The sequence below is a fragment of the Mustela lutreola genome, chromosome X, assembly GCF_030435805.1.
Source record: "Mustela lutreola isolate mMusLut2 chromosome X, mMusLut2.pri, whole genome shotgun sequence".
NCBI lineage: Eukaryota > Metazoa > Chordata > Mammalia > Carnivora > Mustelidae > Mustela > Mustela lutreola.
Window position 1 is genome coordinate 94,520,666 of NC_081308.1, and position 22,892 is coordinate 94,543,557.

Here is a 22,892-nt window from a genome sequence, read left to right on the forward strand (position 1 = left end):
CCAGGGTCCAATCCAGGATCTCACATTATATTTAGTTGTCATGTCTTCTTAGTCTTTTCTGTCCATGACAGTTTACCATTCTGTCTTTCATTACCTTGACAGTTTGAAGAGCACTGGTAAGTTCCTTTGTAGAGCGTCCCTAATTTAGATTTATCTCATTTTTTTTCTTGCTCAGATTTTGGCAGTTACAGACAGAAACAGCACAGAAGTGAAGCTTTATCCTTTTTGTGTGTCATTTTAGGGAGTACACGATGATATGTCTTCTTACCAGCGATGTTAACCACGGTCATTCAGTCAACACAGTGTCTGCCAGATTTCTCCACCATGAAGTTCCTGTTTTTCCTGGAAATTTAACATGAGCTGTGCTGATATAGCTCACAGTAGGGATGGATTTTTCTACTGAGATCAGAACAATTATAGTTCTTAGATACTGAGTGCTAGCTATATGCTAGGCATCGTGCCAAGAGCTTTGCTTGCTCTATTACATTTGATCCTCTCCAAAACCTCGTGAGACATAGATACTATTTTTGTCCCTATTTGAGAAACGGGAATTCCTCCAGTTTCTTGCCTAAGCTCACTGTGCTGTGAGTGGCAGAGCCAGCCTGTGGACCCAAGTTTGTTTTGACTCTAAAATCCATAATCTAAACCACTTAGCAGGGCTACCTGTCTTGCTTTCATTCTCTTAATAGGGATGAATTTACCAGTGGGACCAGAAAGCTTGGTGTTTTATGAGCTAAGCTTCTCTGGCCCCTTGCTAGTGCTTGGGTGTGGACATGACAAAATACACCTCTCTGTGACTCTCCTTGTTCGATAACTCAGTGGTTGAGCAAACCCATTTTTTTTTAGATTTTATTTATTTATTTGACAGACAGAGATTATAAGTAGGCAGAGAGGCAGTCAGAGAGAGGAGGAAGCAGGCTCCCTGCTGAGCAGAGAGCCCGATGCGGGACTCGATCCCAGGACCCTGGGATCATGACCTGAGCCTAAGGCAGAGGCTTTAACCCACTGAGCCACCCAGGTGCCCCACCCCATTCTTTTTTAAGGTATAATTCAAGCAGGTTACAATCTGTTCTTTGAAGTCTAGGAACCATCCTGGTTTTAAGATGACCTTATAACCTTCTAAATCCATTTTAGGTTGATTCTAAAACCCAACTCTTTATAAGTATGCTTATTTCCTTTTTTTCCCTAAATTCTTAAGAGAAAGCTCTCTTTTCATCAGTTCTTTAAACTGACAAAATTGGTAATTTCTCAGAAAGAGGTAAGCAGAAGGAGTTAATGGAAGGATAGAGGGTGGGCATTTAACGAAAGGCTTCCTGGAGAAAAGGGTGCTTAATTTTGTATTTAAAGGATAAATAGGGATTGGCCAGAAAATTTAAGATAAGAAGGCCATTCTGGAAGAGTGAATCATATTAGCAGTAAAGATTGAAATTTTAAAAATAAAACTATGAAAACAGTAGGTGACTCTTCTATAATCCCAGGGTTGTAAGACTTTTAAACATGACAGCAAAGACAGCCATAAAGGAAGTGACAAATATATCTGAAAAAAGAAGCCATAAAGGAAGTGACAAATATATCTGATTACATAAAGATAAAAAACTTCTGTATATCAAAAAACTAACATAAGCAAAGCAACAACACTGTCGTCCTGGGGAAAATATTTGCAATAAATATCAAATAATCTGTATAAAATATCATTAAAACATAAATGGCTCTTACAATCCAGTAAGGAAAAAAACATACCAGTTATAAAATAGGCAAAGGCCACAGGTGATCACATACCCAAAGAAGAAATACAGCTGTCCAAAAAACATGTTAGAAAAGAGTCAAACATTTTGTTCATTTGAAACATGCCAATTAAAGGAATAAGTTGAATGTGTGTGTTATTGGGGAGGAAAATAATTTTCTCTCTACCCTTCTAGGTTCTTGGCAGAGATCCTCTCCCCTGACCCCATAATTAAAGACCAATTAACAGGAGAGAAAAACAAATGGAAGTTTAATAGCATGTATGCCTCCTGCAGACATGGGAGAGACCCAGGAGAATTGAATAACTCCCCGAAATGGCCCAAGCTACCACCTTAAATACCATCTCTAGCTTAAAGACAAAGGGAAGACATTGGGTGGTGGGGGTTGTGTAGGGCAGAAGGCCAGTTATGGGAGGGGACCAGGAAGAGCATGGTAATCAAGGGTAAGGTCATTATGCAGGTTGAGGTCAGTGTCTTCTCCATTGATAAGAGTGTGTAGAGTTCAAGTCATCCTTCTTTTCCTGGTACAGAGGGGGGGGCAATTCTTACAAATGGAGATTTTCCTTATAAATGTAAATATCTCCTACAAAAGGGTAACTTCTACTTACTTTTCAGAGCTTGTCCCATGTCTGCTGTTGTGTGTGTGTGTGTGTGTGTGTGTGTGTGTGTGTGTTTAAATAACCAGCCTAAAATAATCCTTATGCCAAAGAGACTTATTTCAGGGTGGCAAATTCTGCTCCCATTCCGTGTTTTGCCTTTTAAACAGGTTGTAGCAGAAACACTTTCTCATATGTTGCTGGTGGGAGTATAAATTCAAAGAAATTTTCTCGAAGGCAGTTTAGAATTATAGGTTAAAAGCCTTAAAATGTATATTCCCTTTGAAGACCTAGAAATCCTCCTTGCACAAATGTAGACTAAGGAAATAGTAAAGGATCTGAAAACGTAGACATAACATGTGCAGTAGGAGGAGATTGGTTGAGTAAATTGTTGCATATCTATAGTTGAACGAAATGGAGCAATTAGAAAATGAGTTTGTAGAAGTGTGTTTATTGACATGGAGTATATTCAGGGTACAATTTGGCACAAAGCATGAAGCTTCCAGGTTGAAGAGGTAGACAGGGTCTGGAGCAGAGAAAGTGTTGTCTGCAATGCTAAGAAGCTTGGGATTTTTCCGTAGAAACTGGCAAGTCATTTTGTAGGATTTTAAGTGGCAGATGAGAACAGTGTTTTAGGTAGATCTTTCTTTCAGCAGTGTATCTGGTGGTGGGAGACCAGTGAAGAGATTATCTCAGTGGTCCAGGGAGAGAGGGTGTGGGTCCAGGGGTATGATCGTTAGTGACTAGAGCCTAGGACAGACTTTGGGCAGTTCAAGGAATGAATTTTCTCTATGGTTGGTAACAGTTATAAGCACTCAGGAATCCCTAAATCGCTGTGTACCATCATAGGAGATAGGACCAGGGGAACTAGAGCCATAGGACAGGGCCTGAGAAGATTGTGCACCAGACCAAACACCACTCACCTGGTCCTCTTCCATGGTTTCTGTTTCATTAAGTTTTTCTACCCTCTTCACTGATTTACCTGGCTAGTCCCTCATTTAGAATAGTCTTGGCAAGTGGCCTTTTTTCCCGATTACATTGCCATAGTACCGACACTTCCTCCTGCGAACAAAATTTAATCTTCCTTAGGCGTCATGAAGATGGGGATTTATCAGGTTTAATGTTGGAGTGAAGCAGTTGATGGGAGGCTGGACAATGATGCCAATGAACTTTGAACTTGTGAGGACAGGGACAGGAAGGAGAACAAGTGATACCAGAGGGGTAGGTTGGGTGGGGAACCAGAGCAGTTCAGAGGTAGAGGAGGAACTGGGACAGCTGCCTAGATTAGGTGCTTTGAAAAGAGCTGAATTTACAAATTGCCAATGTTAAAGAACAAAATTCAACAGGGTAAATTTGAAGATCTAATTGGCTTTACTAAGAGATTCATGAGTCAGGCAGCATCCCATCTAGCCAGGGGAGGGGAGTTGTACAAAACAGTTGGTTTCTATAGGAAGTAGGGTGGGGCAAGGGAGTTATTAGCAAAGGAGAAAAAAAGGAAAGAAAGGTTTCAGGCAAGGTCCCCTTCCCTTAGGGGGAGAGGCAGAGGGTTTTATTAGCTGGATTACATCATCTTTGGAGAATGGAGTATTTCTCTGGTGCTGGCCAGAAAATTCCAGATTGATTGGCTTAAAATTCTACTGGGGGGAGATGAAACTGCAGTTAAGTCTTGGTTTGTTATCTTGGAGGTGAGTGACTCCACCTTGGGCCTGTGGCTTTCTTTTAGCAGTGGGAAGAACCTTGAAGTAGTACAGGGACCTTTCCTGGGGAATCTGAGAGGGTATGGCTTTGAATGGAACCTGTACCTTTTTTTCCAGAAAAAGACCTCCATTTTGTAAGGATCTAAAGAGTATCAGAGCCCAGCAGACCTGGTTCTAAATGAGGTGGCTTGGGGCTAAGATGAGCATGTCTTTAGGGAATGTTGGACTCTGCAGCCCATCTATATAAACTTAATTTGCTGCCCCGTTTGATTGTGTTTGGAGAGGGCTCACCTTATAGCGACTACATATTGTGAACTGTGTGGGGGCATTGGGGTGACTCTCCGTGTGCCATTGGGTCAAGGGGAAGGGCTAGAGTCTGAAGAGAATACCATAAGGTGTGGACCATGTCAGGTGTGAGGTGGAAGATGTGTTGAATTGGGAGTTTAGGGCATCTTGGTACTTGGTTGGAACGTTTTCCCTTAGGTTCCTTCATCTACAAAGTGGAATTTAATAACAAGGCCCTGCTCATCTCCCAAACAATGGGAGAGTAGAAGTGTTCTGTAGCACATCCTTCTGTCACCACCTGTCCTTGTCCTTAACTTCAGGTGCTGAACTGGGTAGATTTCACCATGAGTACAGAAGCACCAGCTTGGTGATGGGATACGCTCAGACACATTCCCATCTTCCTACTGTCCTTGTTTGTGCTTCTGAGTCTCCTTTCTTCCTACCCTGTTTGCAACTGAAGGGATCCATTAGCTTTCCATCTGCTAAAACATGCTACAAAAATTTGGTCTAAAACATGCTACGAAAATTTGGAGGCAAATGGCAGCCCAGCAAGGAAGAAAGCAGGGATGTTCAGTCCAAGGCTGGGGGCCCACTGGGCCTCTGAATTAAAATGTTATTTCCACATGGCTCCTTTGGTTAATGGTGATTATGGATGTGGCTCCAGAATGCTAGGGCAGAGAGGTTCAATGTCATAAATCTTTGAAGTTGCTGATGGAGGCCTTGAGTTTACTGGAAATGGAATAGGATGGATTCGGGGTCCTTTTTCAGATCTGCTGATGCGGCATGTCTACATGTACCTGATTTAAAGGTTGCTCAAAGAAGATACTCTCTATCTTGGTGATGGGAATAGACACACCAGATGAGAAAGGCCAAAGTGTTGATGGAAGTGGCTTGGACATGTGAAACTGTTGGAGAGCTCATTTAGGGTCAAAACTAGATTGATTAGCTGCCTCAAAAGAGATTAGACCCATCGTTGGGTTGGGGCTGGAGGCTTTGCTCCCTTTAGTAGGTTTCCGGGCTTTTTCCATAGGGCTATCATGAGTCAGAGGCAGCCAAATGGAGCAGGTGTAGAGGAATCTGTCCCAGGAATCTGGTCATCTCTTCTTGGCTGTGGGAAAAGTTAGAGTTAAGTGGGGCCCAGTGTTGTATTTTTGCTTCTCTGTTTAGCATGTTAGCATGAAGTATCTTGGCTATTCCAGAATCTCAGGAAGGCTGCTGTCATGGCTCTTAGGTGACTCCAACCAAAAGTATTGAGGACCTTTCCAGGGTGTTTGGGGGCCCCTGTCTATTCTCTGTATTCTGTACCTTGTGAGTGTAGACTTTGATGGCCTGATGCTGGGTAACTGAGTGCAACCTCCAACTTGGTCCCTTGCTTCAGGTGAGTAACTTTACTGCTGTGTCAGGGGTAGAGAATACCAGCTTTGTTTCTTTCTTTCTTGGATTGCTCCTGAAAAGTAGGGTGGGGAGTGGGGATAAATTAATGTTCAGATGATTGAGAGTCCTTATCCCAAACCATTCAGGTCAGATATATTTCAGAAGTCAGAAATTTTTGGATTTCAAGGTAATACAGAGGAACGTGGGTGGCTTATTTGGTTGAGCACTTGACTCTTGATCTCATGGTTATAAATTCAAGCCCCATGTTGGGTGTAGAGTTACTTAAAATAAATCAGAAAGTCAATACAGTGAATATGGAGTATTTTATATATCCTCCCAGTAGGATCTGGGGTAATACCCCATAATCAAAAGCTTATTATTATTATTACTATTATTGTTATTTTAAAGATTTATTTATTTATTTTAGAGAGAGAGATTGAGAAAGAGAGCATGAGCAGGGGAACAGGGGAGAGGGAAAGAGAGAATCTCCAGCAGACTCCCTGCTGAGCAAGGAGCCTAATGCGGGGCTTGATCTCAGGACCCCTGATATCATGACCTGAGCCAAAATCAAGAGTTGGATGATCAACAGACTGACCACCCAGGTACCCCCCAAAGATACTATTTTTATGGAAGCTATATGAATGCTCAGCATAAGTGGAATAAAGGAGTCCATGAATAGTTTCAGCTCAGTTCAAGTCATGCTTGCTATCAAATTAGCTTTGAAAAAACCCATCTTTTGGTTTTTAGAGCTTTTTGGATTTGGTGTTACCAGTGAAGGATTATGGGCCTGTAACTGTCATTGGTTTTGCACTATTAATCAAATTGATCCACAGGGGGAAAGGCTCGTTCTCAGTGGATATTTCCTTTTCTGGGTTCTCTGATCAGGTATTTCTCAGGTGATGGACTCCTGGCCACGTGTCTTTCAAGACCCGTTCTCTTTTCCATTCTTGTTTCTCTTCCTCTTGGTAGGGATTCAAGGAGGTGTCCTTCTTTGTAGTGATTTTCCTTATAGTGCCCTTTATTTCTAAATGTAGATTTCGAGGAAACCAAAGAGACAAATGCTAAAGAATATACACATGACAGAGCCAAACTAGTTTATAATGCAGATAGCTTATTTTTTAAATTTTTAAAAATATTTATTTGACAGGGAGACAGCAAGAGAGGGAATACAATCGGGGGAGTGGGAAAGGGAGAAGCAGGCTTCCCGCTGATCAGGGAGCTTGATGCAGGGTTTGATCCCAGGACCCTGGGACCATGACCTGAGCTGAAGACAGATGCCCAACAACAGACATCCAGGTGCCCCACAGATAATCTATTTTAATAAATGCTCACTAGAGAGGGACATGTATCCGTGACTTTGTAAACCACACCATTAAATCACTGTATAGGAAGGAGCTCCACAAACATGAGCTTCGTTCTTTCATTAATCCTTAGTCCTGTTGAATGTCTTTGACTCCTGTAGTAGTCCAGGCCAAGGTCAAACAGTCATCATATTTGGCTGCCAGGAGTGGCCGAGTCTCCTGGGGCATTTGTTAAACATGCAGATTCCTGGAGTCCCAGACTTTTGGAGTCAGCATTCCTAATGGGGGAGCCTAGGAATCTGCATGTTCAACCAGTTGCTCTGCAGAGGTTTCATTGTCTCACTTGAGAACCAGTGCTCTGATGAAGGTCATACAGATGCAGTTGTTCTATAACCCAGCATGGAACCGATTTGTCTCTTAGAAGGACGAGGTTCTTGTTTGGTTTGCCCCCCCGGGGAGAATAGAAGAATAGAACTACCTGGTCATGGTAAGAAATAAGCCAATCAGATGTGGGGGAGGAAAAATAATTTTCCCTCTACACTTCTAGATTCTTTACTAAGACCTCCTCCCCCTAGGCCTCCTACCCACTGGGCCAATGTAATAAAAGACCAGTTGACAGGAGAAAGGCAAATGGAGGTTTAATATCATGTATGCCTCCTGCAGACATGGGAGAGACCCAGGAAAATTGAGTAACTCCCCAAAATGGCCCAAGCCGCCATCTTAAATACCATCTCTAGCTTAGAGACAAAGGTGGGGGTTGTGCAGGGCAGAAGGCCAGTTATGGGAGGGGACCAGGAAGAGCATGGTAATCAAGGGTAAGGTCATTATGCAGACTGAGGTCAGTGTCTTCTCCATTGATAAGAGTGTCTAGATTTTAAGGCATCCTTCTTTTCCTGGTATAGAGGGGGAACAATTCTTACAAATGGAGATTTTCCTTATAAATGTAAATATTTCCTACAAAAGGGTAACTTCTAATTACTTTTCAGTGTTTTTCCTATGTCTGCTGTTTTTAAAAAATAACCAGTCTAAAATAATCCTTATGCCAAAGAGACATATTTCAGGGTGGCAAATTCTGCTCCCCTTCAAAATCAAAGGGAGGTTTGGAGCCTGGAGGTGGCAATATTGGTAGGGTTGCCAGATAGAACACTGTAGGCCCACTTAAATTTGAATTTCAGATAAACAATGAATAATGTTTTTATATAAGTATATCCTAAATATTGCATGGAACATACTTACACAAAAACATTATTCATTGTTTATCTGAAATTCAAATTTAACAGGGCCTCCTGTGTTTTTATTTGCTAAATCTGGCAGTGCTGGATATTGATTAACCCACCTTCCCCTGTGGGAGGCAAAGCAGCTGGCATTTATATGCTTTGTCCCATTCATGGAATATATTTTTGTTTGTCTTGGGTTAAAAGCTTGTCAGACTGGCTACTATATCATATTGACATTGAGGAGTTGAAAAATTGAGTCTTGTTCTAGAGATTGAAAGGAAGTGTTCTAGAGACTCCCACACAAAAAAAAAAGCCTAAGAAAGGCTTTTTCCATCTTTCCCATCTTGCCCATCTTGCCCCCAAACACTCCCTCACTCTCTACATCTCTCCCTCTCCCCCACTGTAGCTCTGTCTCACACACACACGCACGCATATGCACATGCACACACGCACACGTTCACGCACCTAGATGCCTGTGCAAACAGAAACACGTTTGGAAGACCGCGTGCTTGCCTTTTCAAGTTTTTATTTTATATTGCGTTCTTTGTGTTAGAGTCTGGTTATTTATTGTTACTATGATCATTTTGCTATTGTTATTGAAGTCACATTGTCTGTGTCCAGTACTGCTCTTGATGACCATACTTAACTCTTTTTCAATTGCAGATCTTTCTCCTGGCCTGCCCTCCGTGTCCTGGAGCTATCGTCGTCTTCAAGTAAGGGAAAATCGGTTTTTGCTCTGTTGTCATTGCTATTCAACATGTTCAGTCTTTTTGATAACAAAGAGTGATGCATGTTGATGTGAACATCTTGGGCCTGCCCCGCTTGCCTCTGGGCTTCTCAAGGAACAAAAGTCTATGCGGCCCAGTGAAACACTGGGCTATGACATGCAGAGACTGGGCTTTGGTCAAGCCCTGACAAGTCCTCTTTAGCTAGTGTTTGTGGTGGCGGTTTCTGGCCAAGTCCTGCTCCCTTGGAAGGTTGCTGACTTCCTGCAGTTTCTCTTGAGAGCATGCTGAGGGCCACACACCTTCCCTCCTCTTAAGAATCCTTGTTTTGGGGGCGCCTGGGTGGCTCAGTGGGTTAAAGCCTCTGCCTTCAGCTCAGGTCATGATCCCAGGGTCCTGGGATCGAGCCCCACATGGGGCTCTCTGCTCTGCAGGGAGCCTGCTTCCTCCTCTCTCTCTCTCTGCCTGCCTCTCTACCTACTTGTGATCTCTGTCTGTCAAATAAATAAATAAAATCTTTAAAAAAAAAAAAAAAGAATCATTGTTTTGTGGTCCAGCTGCTCCCCTGAAGACCTTTGTTCTTCTGTTTCTGTACTTTGTTTCTGTTTCTGTACTTCTATACTTTGAAGACCTTTGTTCTTCTGTTTCTGTGGGGTTTTTTTTTCCTTAAAGTGCAAATTAAAGTAAGGGGAAGAAAATATCACCTTTACCAGTCCTGATTTTCTTAAAAATAGCAAGCATCAAATCCATTAAAGTGTACTGCAGACAAATCATGTTATCTGAGGGCAAATTTGCTTCAAGGAAATTCTCAAGAGACCCAGAACCCTCCTTTTAACCATGAGTTGTGACCACCTCATTTATCAAGCCTTTTATTGGAGTTGCTAATGACCAAATTAATTTCATCTCTTTCCCCCTTCCCTGGCCCCCATTTTGGAGCTGTTCCTGAGCGGTGAAATGGCTGCAGGCCAGAAGGAGGAGACAGGAAGTAAGGGGCCCAGCAGATCCTTGGGTAATGGAAGAGTGGTGTAAATGGCTTTCTGATTTACTTAAGTCATTAAAGTGTTAGGTAGGGGGAAATATACCCCATTTGCTGCTTCGAACAGCTCCTTGGAATAGCCACTTAGTCTCTTGCCTTAGGTGAGTAACTTTCTATTGGATGAGGGCAAATGGATCCTGATCTCACATATCTTGTACTTGAAAAGCTCCTAAGTGGAAGGCTATTTAACCCTGTTTCCCTCCCTTCATTTCCCAAAATGAGCTCTATTTTTCAGTGTAATGTTTTAAAGTAACATTTATTGGTTTTATTTCATTATTATTAAAGTAACAATTCTCATTATAGGAAATACAGAGACACATAAAAAAGAAAATAAACATCACTCTTAATCTACCACTAAGACATAATTTTGGTTACTGCTTTTTTTTAAGAAGCAGAGATCATATTTAGGATTCTTACTGTATCTTCTAAATTTAATTCGATTTGTATATGTGTATGCATATGAAAGTACATAAACATGACTGCTAGATTTTTTATTTAGAGTGGCTCTTTTGTTTTCCCCCTCTTGTCCTTGTTTTGTTTGACTCCTACTTCTGCCTTTCCAGACCTGCAGATTACCAAACCAGTATGTATCCTTCCAGATTTTACTCTGTACTCATTTGGTACACACACACACACACACACACACACACAGAGGGATTTGGGAATGTTTTACTGTTGTTGTTCATTGATGGTTTTACAAAAATAGAATCTTATATTAACTGTAATACATCTTGCTTTTTCACTCAACAATATCTCATAGGAATCTATTAAAGTTTATTGGTATATCTTATTCCTTTACGAAGCTGCGAAATATTTCATGGATGCACAACTTATTTAGCCATTCTTCTCATTCCTTTTTAAGATTTTACTTTTAAGTAATCTCTCCATCCAATGTGAGGCTCAAACCTATGACCCTGAGATCAAGAGTCATGTGCTCCACTGACAGAGGCAGCCAGGGTTTCCTAGTTATTCTTCTATTCTTGAATGTTTGTATTTATTCTGTATTGCTGCTACTATAACCAATGCTGAAATCAACATCTTTGTGCATATGCCCTTAAATACTGGAGCTTTCAATTTGTAAATATATATACATACATACACAAATGTTTACATGTAAATATACATATTTATGTTAATAGACATTTCCATTCTGATATATAAAAACAGGCTGTAATAATTCGCTTTCCCTTTTGTATGTAAAACATGAGATTATTATTTTCTTCACATCCATACCAGCATAAGGTGTTATGATTCTTTTATAATTTTGACAACTTAATGGGTGCATTTCCTTGGCTACTAATGAATTTCAGTATCATCTCATAATTTTTATCCAATTAAGTTTATTCTTTGAATTGTCTGTTCATACCATCTGCCCCTTTCTTATGGGTTGCTTAGGTTTTCTTAATTTGTAAGACTTCTTTGTATGTTTTGGATATTGGCCCTTTGTCTATCGGCATTATGATAGATATAGTTCCCAAATCTGTATGTGCTGATTTGGCTGATAGTATATTTTGCTATGTATTTTTTTTATATTCAAGTATGATTACTTTCTTATAGCTTCTGGGTTCCCAGTTTTAGTTAAGATGATTTTCTTAAAGATGGCTACCTGGTTGTGCTAGTGTGATGTATTACATAATCCCTACATTCCCCCGTGAACTGAACTACCATTTTTTTCACCTATTAAACTTTTTACATACGAGGTTCCACTCATAGTTTCTGTATTCGGTTCCATCTGTTTGTCTATTTTTGTACTCAGATCATATTGATTTGATTATATTAGCTTAAATATTTTTCTTATCTATTTATCAGCATTTTTTTCTTACATGTAAATTTGAAGATCACTTTTATTCAACCCTCCCCACCAGCCCTGTTTGGATTCTAATTAGAATTGCATTAAATGCATATTTTGGTTTTGTGAGAGCTGATGTTTTAAAATTATGTAGCTGTGATATAATGTAATATAATGTAATCTAAGAAATTGTGTTTTTTTCCCATCTGTTCAGATCTTGTTTTATGCCTTTCTTGATACATTTATTCCTAAAGAATAATAGCTTTTCTGTCCATTATGAGTTGAATATTGCTCACCTTTCCATTCTGAAGTGCTTCATACTAGAATAGAAAAAGCTTATTGATTTTAACAGTAGTCTTCATATCTCCCCATCTTACCAGACTCTCTTATTAGTTTTGGTAAAATTTATTTTCATTTTATCCTGTCTTTCCGATGGTTACACTGGTTATTTTCTTCGGCTTTTGCTTTTGCCTGAAACTCAGAGTGAAATAAAAATGGTGTTCGTGGGCCACTGTCTCTAAAGTGATTTTAAATGGAGAATGTCTCTGTGTGTCTCCGTATTTGCTGTTGGTGTTTGTTAGCCCATTACATGTAAAGAGTTTCCACATTTACTTAGAGGTATTTTCAAATAAAACAGTTCCTGCATTTTATCAAATGCTTTTTCACGTCTCTTGAGTATGTTTTTTTTTTTCTGTTTAAGTATTTGATACAGTGAGTTATGTTGAAGAATACCCTGATTTCAAATTACTGTTATATAGTGACGTAAGTCCTGCTAGTCATAGTATATTACTATGATGCATTGCTGGAGTCCATTTGTCAATCCATTCTTTAGAACCCTTGCCTCAGAATTCATAAGCGAGATGGGAGTCATTTTTTTGGGTTTCTTTTCATGAGTTGTAAGGATTAAAATGGAATTGCAGAGTACTTCTTCTCCTTCTCTGTCCTAGAATAATTTAATTACCAATGGAAGTTATGTGGTTGTTTTTTTTTTTTTTTTTTCGACTTTTAAAAATTACTTTTCTTTCCTTTCTTGGGTGGTGGTTGTTATTTTAGAAATTATGGGTTTTTTTTTTAATGGTCAGGTAAAACTCAACTGCAAAGCTCATCTGGTCCTAATGCCTTTTTCATTTCTTACACCCATAATCACCTTTCCAGTGTCTTCTATGGTAATTTATTCAGATCTTTGAGTCAGTTGTGGTCATTTATCTTTTATTCGGAAGTTACCCATTTCTTCTGAGTTTTCAGATTTGTTGCCATGAGTTGAGTGGAGCATGTAGTAGCCTCTTATTTTGTAATTTTAAAAACTCTGTCCTCATGTATAGTCATGTCTTCTTTCTTGGGTTTAATCTTGTCTGTCTTTGTGTTTTCATTATTTATAGTTCGGTCAGGTTAGTAAGTACTTTATCTGTTTTTGGTTGCTTTATAGAACCTGGTTTTGGATATAGTTTTATATGTACATGGTCAAAAGGTGTGTATTTATTCCTTTCCTCTTTTCCTTCTTTAATTATCATTTTCTTTTCTGCTTTATTTACTTAATATCATTACCCCCATTTTATTACAAACTCATCATCCACATCATTTTAAAATTAAACTTGCTATATTTTGAGATAATTATATAACATAATGAATATCATATCATAAGACGGATGCAGTTGTAAGAAGACTACAGAGAGATGCTAGGTACTCCAGTAGTAACTGCTTGCAAAACTGTAATACAGTGTGAGAACCAGGATATTGACATTGGCACTGTCGAGGTATAGCAGAGGTCTATCACCATGCAGGTCTTCCCTGTTGCCTTTTTATTTATTTATTTTAGTCTTAAAAATTTATTTATTTATTTGAGAGAGAGCGAGAGAGGGAGCATGAGTGAGAGGGGAAGAAGAAGAATCTCCTGCAGACTCCATGCTGAGTGTAGAGCTCAACTTGGAGCTGGATCTCATGACCCTGAGATCATGACCTGAGCTGAGACCAAGAATTGGATGCTGAAGGGACTGAGCCACCCGGGCGCCCCTACTCTTGCCCTTTTACAGCCACGCTCACTACTCTCCCACCTGCGTCCTGTCCCTGACCCCTGGCCACTCATGTGTTCTCCATGTCTGAAATACTATTATTTCAAGAATGCTATATAAATGGAATCATACAGTGTGTTACCTTCAGGACTGGCCTTTTAAAAAATATATTTTATTTATTTATTTGACAGAGATCACAAGTAGGCAGAGCAGCAGGCAGAGAGAGGGGAAAGCAGGCTCCCCGCTGAGCAAAGAGCCTGATGTGGGGCTTAATCCCAGGACCCTGAGATCATGACCTGAGTAGAAGGCAGTGGCTTAACCCACCGAGCCACCTAAGTGCCCCAGGACTGGCCTTTTTTAAACTTATAATTCCTTGCAGATCCATCCAAGGTTTTAATCATAAGCGTGATTTTTCATGGGTGCATACTAGTCCACTGTATGGAAATACAACATGCAGTGCAAAGTTAAAAATCAGTATTTCAGAAAATAGTTCTCAAAATAATAACTGCACTTTACATCAGTATAGATCCTTCCTGTTTTCAAAGTACTTTGTCTTAAACAAGCTCATCTAATCCTTCAAATAATGTCATGAGATAGGGACTATATTATTCTTACTACAAATCAAACAGTTGGGGCCAAGAGGTATTAGATAGCTTGCCTAACATTACAGAGTGGCAGAACCAGGATTCTCTTCTTCCTTTCCTGCTAATGCTCATAATCAGGTTTACTGTGTGCTTAGGGATGGGGGGGGAAACACTTAACATGGGTTATCTCATTTAGTTCTTCCAGCAAACTTACGTGGGTGGTAGAAATTGTATCCCTAGTTACATCAAGTTAATGGAGGCTCAGGAAGTTGAAGTGACCTTGGTGTTTTCTGCTCTCCTGCTCTTCTATTATTATTTAAGGCATTAGAACCATGAAAGCATCCTAATGAAAACTCCACAAATCTCAGTGTACACTGATGGGCACCACTGTGGTCTTTATGTCAGTATGTTTTGGAGGTTGCACTGACTAGCACTATAGCCCCATCTCTTGTTTTTTTCTATTGGCCCTTTGCTGTGCTAGCCAAGCATGAGTTTGTCTGCTTCCCAGCAAAGCAGGAGCTGGCATGTTCTTCTTGGAGGCATGCCCAGACGCTGCAGGAAAGGGGTATCGTGTGCCCAGGAGGCTGCCCGCCCCATGCTGGGTAGGGGCTGGCAATTCTTTTTAGGGTGGGCAGGGGGCGGGATTCTCCACAGGGTTCCCATGGTGCACTTGACAAGAGGGAATGGTGGTTCCCCCGTGTTCTGGCTGGATCCCAGAGTGCTTCACTTATGTGCCCCTCTGTTGATATGTGACCGGCTAAGTCTGCAACTAAGAAAGGCTTCCTCAGCAGAAAGCATGTATGCGGAGGACAGAGCTGAAGTCAGCAGGGATTCCTTCCTGGCCCACCATCACAGCAACCTTGGGCATGGTGCTCTTTTTTTTTTTTTTAATTGTATTTATTTATTTGACAGAGATCACAAGCAGACAGAGAGGCAGGCAGAGAGGGAGATAGAGGGAAGCAGGCTCCCTGCTGAGCAGAGAGCCCGATGCGGGACTCGATCCCAGGACCCCGGGATCATGACCTGAGCCGAAGGCAGTGGCTTAACCCACTGAGCCACCCTGGCACCCCGGCATGATGCTCTTTTAAGAGAGGATGAATTCTGTGGCTTGGATATGGAAGGTACCAGGATATGGCTCTTCAGGGAAGAACCACTCAAAACAGCCAAAATGAGTGAAAAGAAAGTGGCTCAGATTCATAGAGGTAGAGAACAGTGCTCCAGGTACACACACAACACAACAGGCAGATGCTCATAGAACAGCAATCGAACTGCCTGCTGTGTTGTGTGTTTATTCCCTGTAGAGGCATATCCTGGTACCTTCCATATCCAAGCCACAGAATTCATCCTCTCTTACTCAGCTTTGAGCAAAACCCATATATTTTTAGAGACTGTTCTGGGTGTACTGTCTTGCTACAAACTTCAAAAAAAAGCTACCTGTCTCAATCACCTTGATCACACATACTCAGCCCCATAATATGAACCAGGCTGTGTCACCAGTTCATAATTAATTAATTAATTAAGGTATTATTGACATATAGTGTTAATTTAGGTATATAATACAGTGATGCAACAATTATATATATTATAAAGTGTTCACTGGGGTAAGTGTAGTTACCATCTGTCACCACACAAAGTTATTACACTACTATTGATGATAGCCCCTGTGCTGTACTTTTCGTCCCTGTGACTTTATTATTTTATAACTGCAAGTCTGTACCTCTTGATCTCCTTCACCCATAGTGCCTATCCCTCTACCCTCCTCCAGTCTGGCAATCGCCAGTTTATTCTTTGCATTTATGAGTCTGTTTCTGATTTTGTTTTTTGGTTTGTTTTTTTGGTTTGTTTTTTGGATTCTACGTGTAAGTGCATATGGTATTTGTCTTTTTCTGACTGACTTATTTCACTTAGCATAATACTCTCTAGGTCCATCTGAGTTGTTGCAAGTGGCACAATATCATCCTTTTTGATGGCCGAGTAATATTCCATCATCTTTCCAGACTGTAGCTTTTCTATCCATCCATTGATGGATCAAGGTTCTTGATGCATAAGACACCCTTTTGTGAACCTAAGGGAGTGGAAGGAGGGCCTTGTCACAGGGTAGCCAGGTCCTGCACAGCTCTCCCCACCCTTCAGATTCCATTATAGAAAGCTCCAAACCCATACACATTATGCCAGTTACTCATTATATATTTTAATCTGTGTATTGTCACTTTGTGTTCTCTGCCCAGTTACTACATAGGGTTATTTCTCCTCTTGTTCGTCTGCACAAACCATCCGTATATAGAGCATTAATCCTTTATCAACTTTGCAGGAAGTGTTTGCCCCAGATTGTATTCTAACTTGTTGATGTTGCTTTTGATACACCCTTGATGCTTTTATTGGACAAACTGCTTGGTTTCCAAGCTGCCTTCAGACTGTGGTAATTTCTTCTGGTGCTTTTATGCCTGAAAATTTTCCCCTTCAAAGATCAGGTAGACAATCTGGTTTTCTTTTTTCTTTGTTTGGGCTTTTTTGTTTTGTTTTGTTTTTCATTTATTTTTAGAAAAAGCAAGAGAGAGCAGGGGGAGAGGCAGAGGGAGAGGGAGAGAGAGAATTTTAAGTAAACTCCATGCTGAGTGTGGAGCTGACATGGTGTTCAGTCTCACAGTCCTGAGTTCATGACCTGAGCCAAAATCAGGAGTTGGACACTTAACTGACTGAGCCACCCAGGTGCCCCAACATTTTGGTTTTTAAATTGTTTTTTAAAAAATACTTAGCTGTCAGTTCATCTAAAATTTATTTTGTGCCTAGTATGAGGTGGGGATATACTTTATATTTTTTTCCTCAAATTGTCATTTTTTTTGGAGCACTGTTTATTGAATAAGCATTCCCTGTGATTATTGCCGTTGTGTACTTAAATTCTTATGTATGCTAGGATTTATTTGGGGGGCTTGTTTTACTATTCCATTGATTTCTCTTTTGGGTCCTCACCAGTTTCATACTCTCATCTTTGCAACAGCTAGCAGGCCTGATTTCTCTTTGCCATTGTTCATAGCCTGTTACTTTACCCACACTTTTTTCTTAGCTAGTCTGAACCACTTTTTCCTTCCAAATGAACTTAGAATTTTTTTTGTCAGATTCTCCTTCAAATTCTATTAATTTTGACAGAAATGACTTACCAAAAATGCCATTAACATCACTATAATACAGAGTCTGTACGTATAGGAAAAGATGTGGTAAATTTCTTAATGTATCCAACTCTTTTGTGTTAAGGGTGAGTGCGTATGTGTGTATCCCACGTGTTTCTTCTCATCAGGGTCATTCGTGGACAATTTGTAGTTTATGGTATATTTATTATTTATTATATTTTCAAAGTAGTTATTACTGGTACACAGGACAGATTTTGATTCTACGTGTTCGTTTTATCTTTGGCCACCATGCTTAACTATTTTAATAGTTTTTCAGTTCCTTCACTTGGATTATTTTGGAAATTAATGGTGTCAACACCCATATGGTAATCTTAGCTCCTTATAAAGAGTGAAACTCCTCCCCATCCCACAACCCTGTTTCTAGCCTGATTGTATTGGCTAGAAGTTCTAGGACAGTATTAAATAATAGTGATACTGGCAGGAATTGCTGCCCTGTTTCTGATTTTAATGAAAATGGTTCTAGTATTTCACTGTTGATTCTGATGAAAGTTGTTGGTTTAGTTTAGATGTCCTTTATAATGTTAAAGAATTTTCTTATTCTTAAATTACCAAGTTTTTTTTTTTTTTAATCAGGATTGGTTGTCAAATTAACTAATTTAGCTAATGGTTTTTAAGAGTAAGTTGAGAGGTTCATTTGAGTTTTCTCCTTTGACCTCCCCATTTGGTATGTTAAATAAATAGATTTCCTAATAACAACCTTTGTTGGATTTCTAAGGTCAGCTTTCCTTTCCCTCTGCATGTCTGCGAGAGATTCAGGATTGGATCCTGTACTGCGAATTTGATTGATTTTGCTCTTTGCCATCTTGAATGTGATACTTAGTTCTGCTGCTACAGTATTAATTTCTTTCAAATTCTTTCTTGCTTTGCTACTCTCTTTCTCCCCAGTTTGGTGTCTTTCCTTCTCAGTACTTTTTTTAAAGTCGTCTCTGTACCCAACGTGGGGCTCAAGCTCACAACCCCAAGAATTAGGAGTCGCGTGCATCACGGACTGAGACAGCCAGGCACCCCTCCCCCATATGCTTTATTCTGATGGCATTCTCGACCCGTTTCAGCAAGTCCATGTTTTCTCAGATTCTACGGAGGATGCCGTTTTGTAAAATACTTCTTCCAGTTTTGTAAAATACTTCTTCCGGTTCAGACACTAAATTTACTTTTGTGCTTCCTCAAAATAAAAATAATGGGCACTTCTGCTGCTAGAGGCTCTCCTAGGAACCATACTGGTTTTTTGGGTATGTTTATACATATTAAAAGGAGGATTTATTTATTATTTGTTCAAGGTAGGGTCTCTGGATTGCCTTTGAGTATTCTCATGTTCTCTTTGGTATTGGCCAGAAGCCCTTCTCAGCTCCTCATCTTGGTGAAAGGTAGACAGACATCCATGGCTTCTTAGCCTGTTTTCCAGCTTCATCTAGTGGGTTCTTGCCAGACCTGGGCAGAATCACTTGCCCTACCACTAGGTTCTCTGATACTCTGAGCAGTTACGGTAGACGAGAAACTACAACCTCCCACACGCACTGCCACCTGAGTTCTACTTGGGCAGACTTCTACTTCCAGGACACAGTATGCCGGCCCCAAAGCCATCACTTCTGGCGTTTTGGATTTGAGGGAGTAGGAGTCAGTCTCCAGATGCATGTAGAACAGTCTGATTTCCTTTGCAAGCAGTAGTCCTGGAGTGGAGACATGAGTGGAGACATGACTGCCCAGCGTGCTCGTTGCGGGATTTCTACACCAAGAGGCCGACAATGGCAGGAGGATTCAGTGTCTTCTGACTTTTTTCAGGTTTCCGCTGCGCGTTGGCCACATTTTTTTTTTCTCATTTCAGCATTAGCCTTATTCATAGTGGAGATTTCTTCCAGAGTCTTGTAATAGGATGACCATCAGTCTAAGTTTGCAGTGATTTAAGGTCTTTTAATTGTTTTTTTTTAAACTTTTTCTGTCTTTTCATAGGAATTTTAGTAGAAAGCTGGGAGGGGCTCTGTTATTGGATGTTAGCCAAGTTCTTCTTTAAAGTAGAAATTCAGTGTATATTTTGGTTTAGAGCAGAGGTCGGCAATCTTTTTCTGTAAAGGGCCAGATAGTAAACTTTCCGAATGTTGTGGGCCATGTGATCTGTTTTACCCATGTAAGTTTTTTTGTACCTTGAAAGCACCATAGATAGTACCTAAGTGAATGGGCTTGGCTATGTTCCAATAAAACAATTTATAAATACAGGACAACCCGATGAAAAGGTTCTGGAGCTGGATGATGGTGATGGTTGTATAGCAGTGTGAATGGTTAATGCCACAGAACTGTCGACTTAAAGATAGTTATGATGGTAAATTTTGTGATATGTCTATTTTACCACCCCCCCCCAAAAAAAAAAACCCAGAACATAACAGGGCGACTATATCTTGCTGACCCTGAGTTTGGAGCAATTAAATCTAGTACATGGAAAGAGAGGGAGGGAGGGAGGAAGAAATTAAATGTATTCAGCAGGACAGAGTGACACTGTTGAGGAATACCTCAGTGAGAGTGGGGCCAGGTTCTGGAAAACTGCAGTTCATTGTGGTGACATCAGCCCTTGGTCTTTAGAGATAGAGAGACACAGAGTTTGTAGTCACACTTTTTGGCATAAGGATCAGATCAAGGATTTTTCTCTTCCCAAGGCAACTGAACAGCCAGTCAGCCCTTCCTTCTAGGTGACTGGTGATGCTTCCTGTAGCTAATGGGGTCTCTTCCTGGGGCTATAGAATTCTAGCTTTTTAGTTATTAACTATAGCAGACTCACTGGATAAAAAAGAGGAGCCATAGGTCAGTCAGCTGATTCTGCACCTCCTTGCCAAGATTCCTGAGCCATCAGGATTCACCTGTCAGCTGGAGACCTGGGCCCTGGGTACCGGGAACAATGCCATTCTGGGGACCCCACACCGCTTTTCTCTGAGTGGTGTGGACAGGAGGCTCCTGCTTTCTGGCTCCAGCCTCAGCCTCATGAGCTTAGCTTGGCCAAGACCTTGAACGAGCCCCAAGCAGGTCTCTGGTGCGTTTAAATGCTGTTCTTGGAACAGAGTTAGCAAATGGAGGTCACCCTCCCAGAACGCGGTGGTTTGGACTTTCCTGGTCTCTGCTGGGTCTGTTATCCTGGCTGAAGAAGGGTGTTATCACCACGTGGTCCCCTTTCCAGTCTCCATGGATCCCAGCACCGCAGAGCGCTCTGAGTGCAGTCAGCTTCTTAGTTTTCAGCTTACTCGCTGGCATCCTGGCTGCTGATGTTTTTTGTTTTTGTTTTTGTTTTTGTTTTTTTGAAGAGGATGAAATTCTTGGTTTCACCAGGGACTGGGGGCCTCTTAGGGAAGCCAGCCTTTTGGAACCCTCTTCCGTCTGAGCTGGGGTATTTCGAAGGACCAAATGAAGGGAGAGGGAGTGGCTGTTAAGATTTCCCTGGCTTTGGGTTGTGATCAGACAGTTCAGCTGCCTTGTGAGCACCCACGACTTAACGAGCCTCGTTGTCGGAGTGTGTGCCGCAAGGGTAGGGGGCCCTCAGGGAGTGAGTCACTGAGCGGGGCCCACTGAATGGCAGGGCACTCTTCCCCCGCCCTGCCCCATAAGAAAAGTGCATAGCAGAGAAGCTAGTGCACATCTTCTGCCTCGGGAAGGGTACCGTGGCCCTTCCCCCCGGAGCAAGCGGAAACCCTTCACTCGGCTCATTTTCTTGTCCACATGGAGAGGAGTGGATCTGTGATGCAAGTGGGATTATGTGGTCATGAGTGTCTGCTGACTCAGTCTGGCGAGGGTTTTGAAGGAGATGAGATGAAATTTCATCTGTGCTGCAGAGAGCAGGGGGCGCGTTGCTGGCTGGAGAGAGGACCGTAGGCCTGGTGTGGAGCCAAGGTAGGTGAGGGAAGCATGGGGCTGGGTGAGGGGAGTGAGGGCAGCCTGACATGCGATCCTGGCGTTGTAAGATCGATGCCCTGTTGGCCTTTGGGCCACGTGATACTACGAGAGTTCGGTAGCCCTGTGACCTTTTCTTTGTCTAGATCCCTCTTATTGTACTTTCCAGTTTTTAAACAGCAGGACTTGGGGCAGGGAGCCTTCCTCTTGCTGGGACTGTCCTGAGTTCAGGAGGGGAGGGGCGGCTCAGGTTGGACCTCCTGTGCCTTAAAGTCTTGGAATGGCTTGACCATCGCAGCACCCCCTTTTCTAGTACACAGGACATCCATCAGCTGCCCTAGGACCCCCCAAAAGAGCAGCCTTTTGGCACTCTCACCTGGGAGGTAGCTGCTTTGGGGCTTAGCTTTGGCCTCACTGCACAGGGTGCTTGCGAGAATGCTTCTCTGGCGCCTGCTTTCCTAGGAGCCATTAACTATCAGCTTGCTGCCTTGCATCCATACATCTTCCTTCTTAGTGCTTAGAACAGGGAAGATGCTTTCAGGTTGTCCGCGGGCCTCCTCTCCTTCCGTACACCCGAGAAGCTGCCTGCCTTCCCACGTGTACGTATTCAGTTTCGTTCTCTCTTGGGAGCTTTGGCTGCTCCAGTCCTGGCCCATATTTTCTGACTGAGTATTCTCAGAGCCCCAACCAGATCCTCTCCAGGAAATCTCTCTGAAGGTTTCTGGAGCCAGCACTGCTTTTCTTCCTTTCTTTTCCTTTTCCCTTTTTCCTTCCTCTCGGGCTGCTTGGCTTTAAACATGTGCTTGGATGTAGATCATCTCCCAGTAAAAGGAGTGCTGGGGACGCAGGTAACTTTTCTCATCCAGCAAAGCATGGGAAGCACGCGGATTGATCATTTGGGCCCTCTTTCTTACTTTGCCAGCCTGCCCAGTCCTTACAGAAGCCAAGTGGCGTATCTATGATGCTATGTTTCAGGCGAAAGCAATTCCAGAAAAGAAAAAAAAAAGCAGTGCAGCATAATAGATGAGGTTTGGGCAAGATCTGTAGGTGCTATGTGGTGGGTAATGAAGAGATAAAACTATTTTGTTTTTATAAAGGCCATCCATGATCACTGGAAGAAAGACATCAAACGTTACAGAAAGCAATCTTGTGGAAAATGAAAGTACCCAATAATTCGTCTGGTAATAAATATGTGGGAATAATGTCTTCCCAAGCTTCTGTGTGTACATACCCATTTTTTATTTTAGTTTTTTTTTTTAAGATTTTACTTATTTATTTGAGACACAGAAAGCAGGAGAGAGAGAGAGAGAGAGAAAGAGAACATTCAGGGAAGAGAGAGAAGCAGGCTCCCCACTGAACAAGGAGCCTGATACAGGGCTTGATCCCAGGACCCTGGGATCATGACCTGAGCTGAAGGCTGATGCTTAACCAAATGAGCCACCCAGGCACCCCTATACCCATTTCTTAAAAACTGAATATGGG

At 41.6% G+C, this 22,892-nt stretch overlaps 1 protein-coding gene across 6 annotated transcripts in view; it reads left to right on the top strand.

The window, feature by feature from the left end:
• TMEM164 (transmembrane protein 164) overlaps positions 1-22,892 on the top strand; it is a 154,930-nt gene that overhangs the window by 58,695 nt on the left and 73,343 nt on the right. For all 6 annotated transcript variants that reach the window (XM_059158736.1, XM_059158737.1, XM_059158733.1 and 3 more), the window contains one exon: positions 8,876-8,925. In XM_059158736.1, coding sequence (XP_059014719.1) covers positions 8,876-8,925 — 50 coding nt within the window. The remainder of the gene's footprint in view (positions 1-8,875; positions 8,926-22,892) is intronic.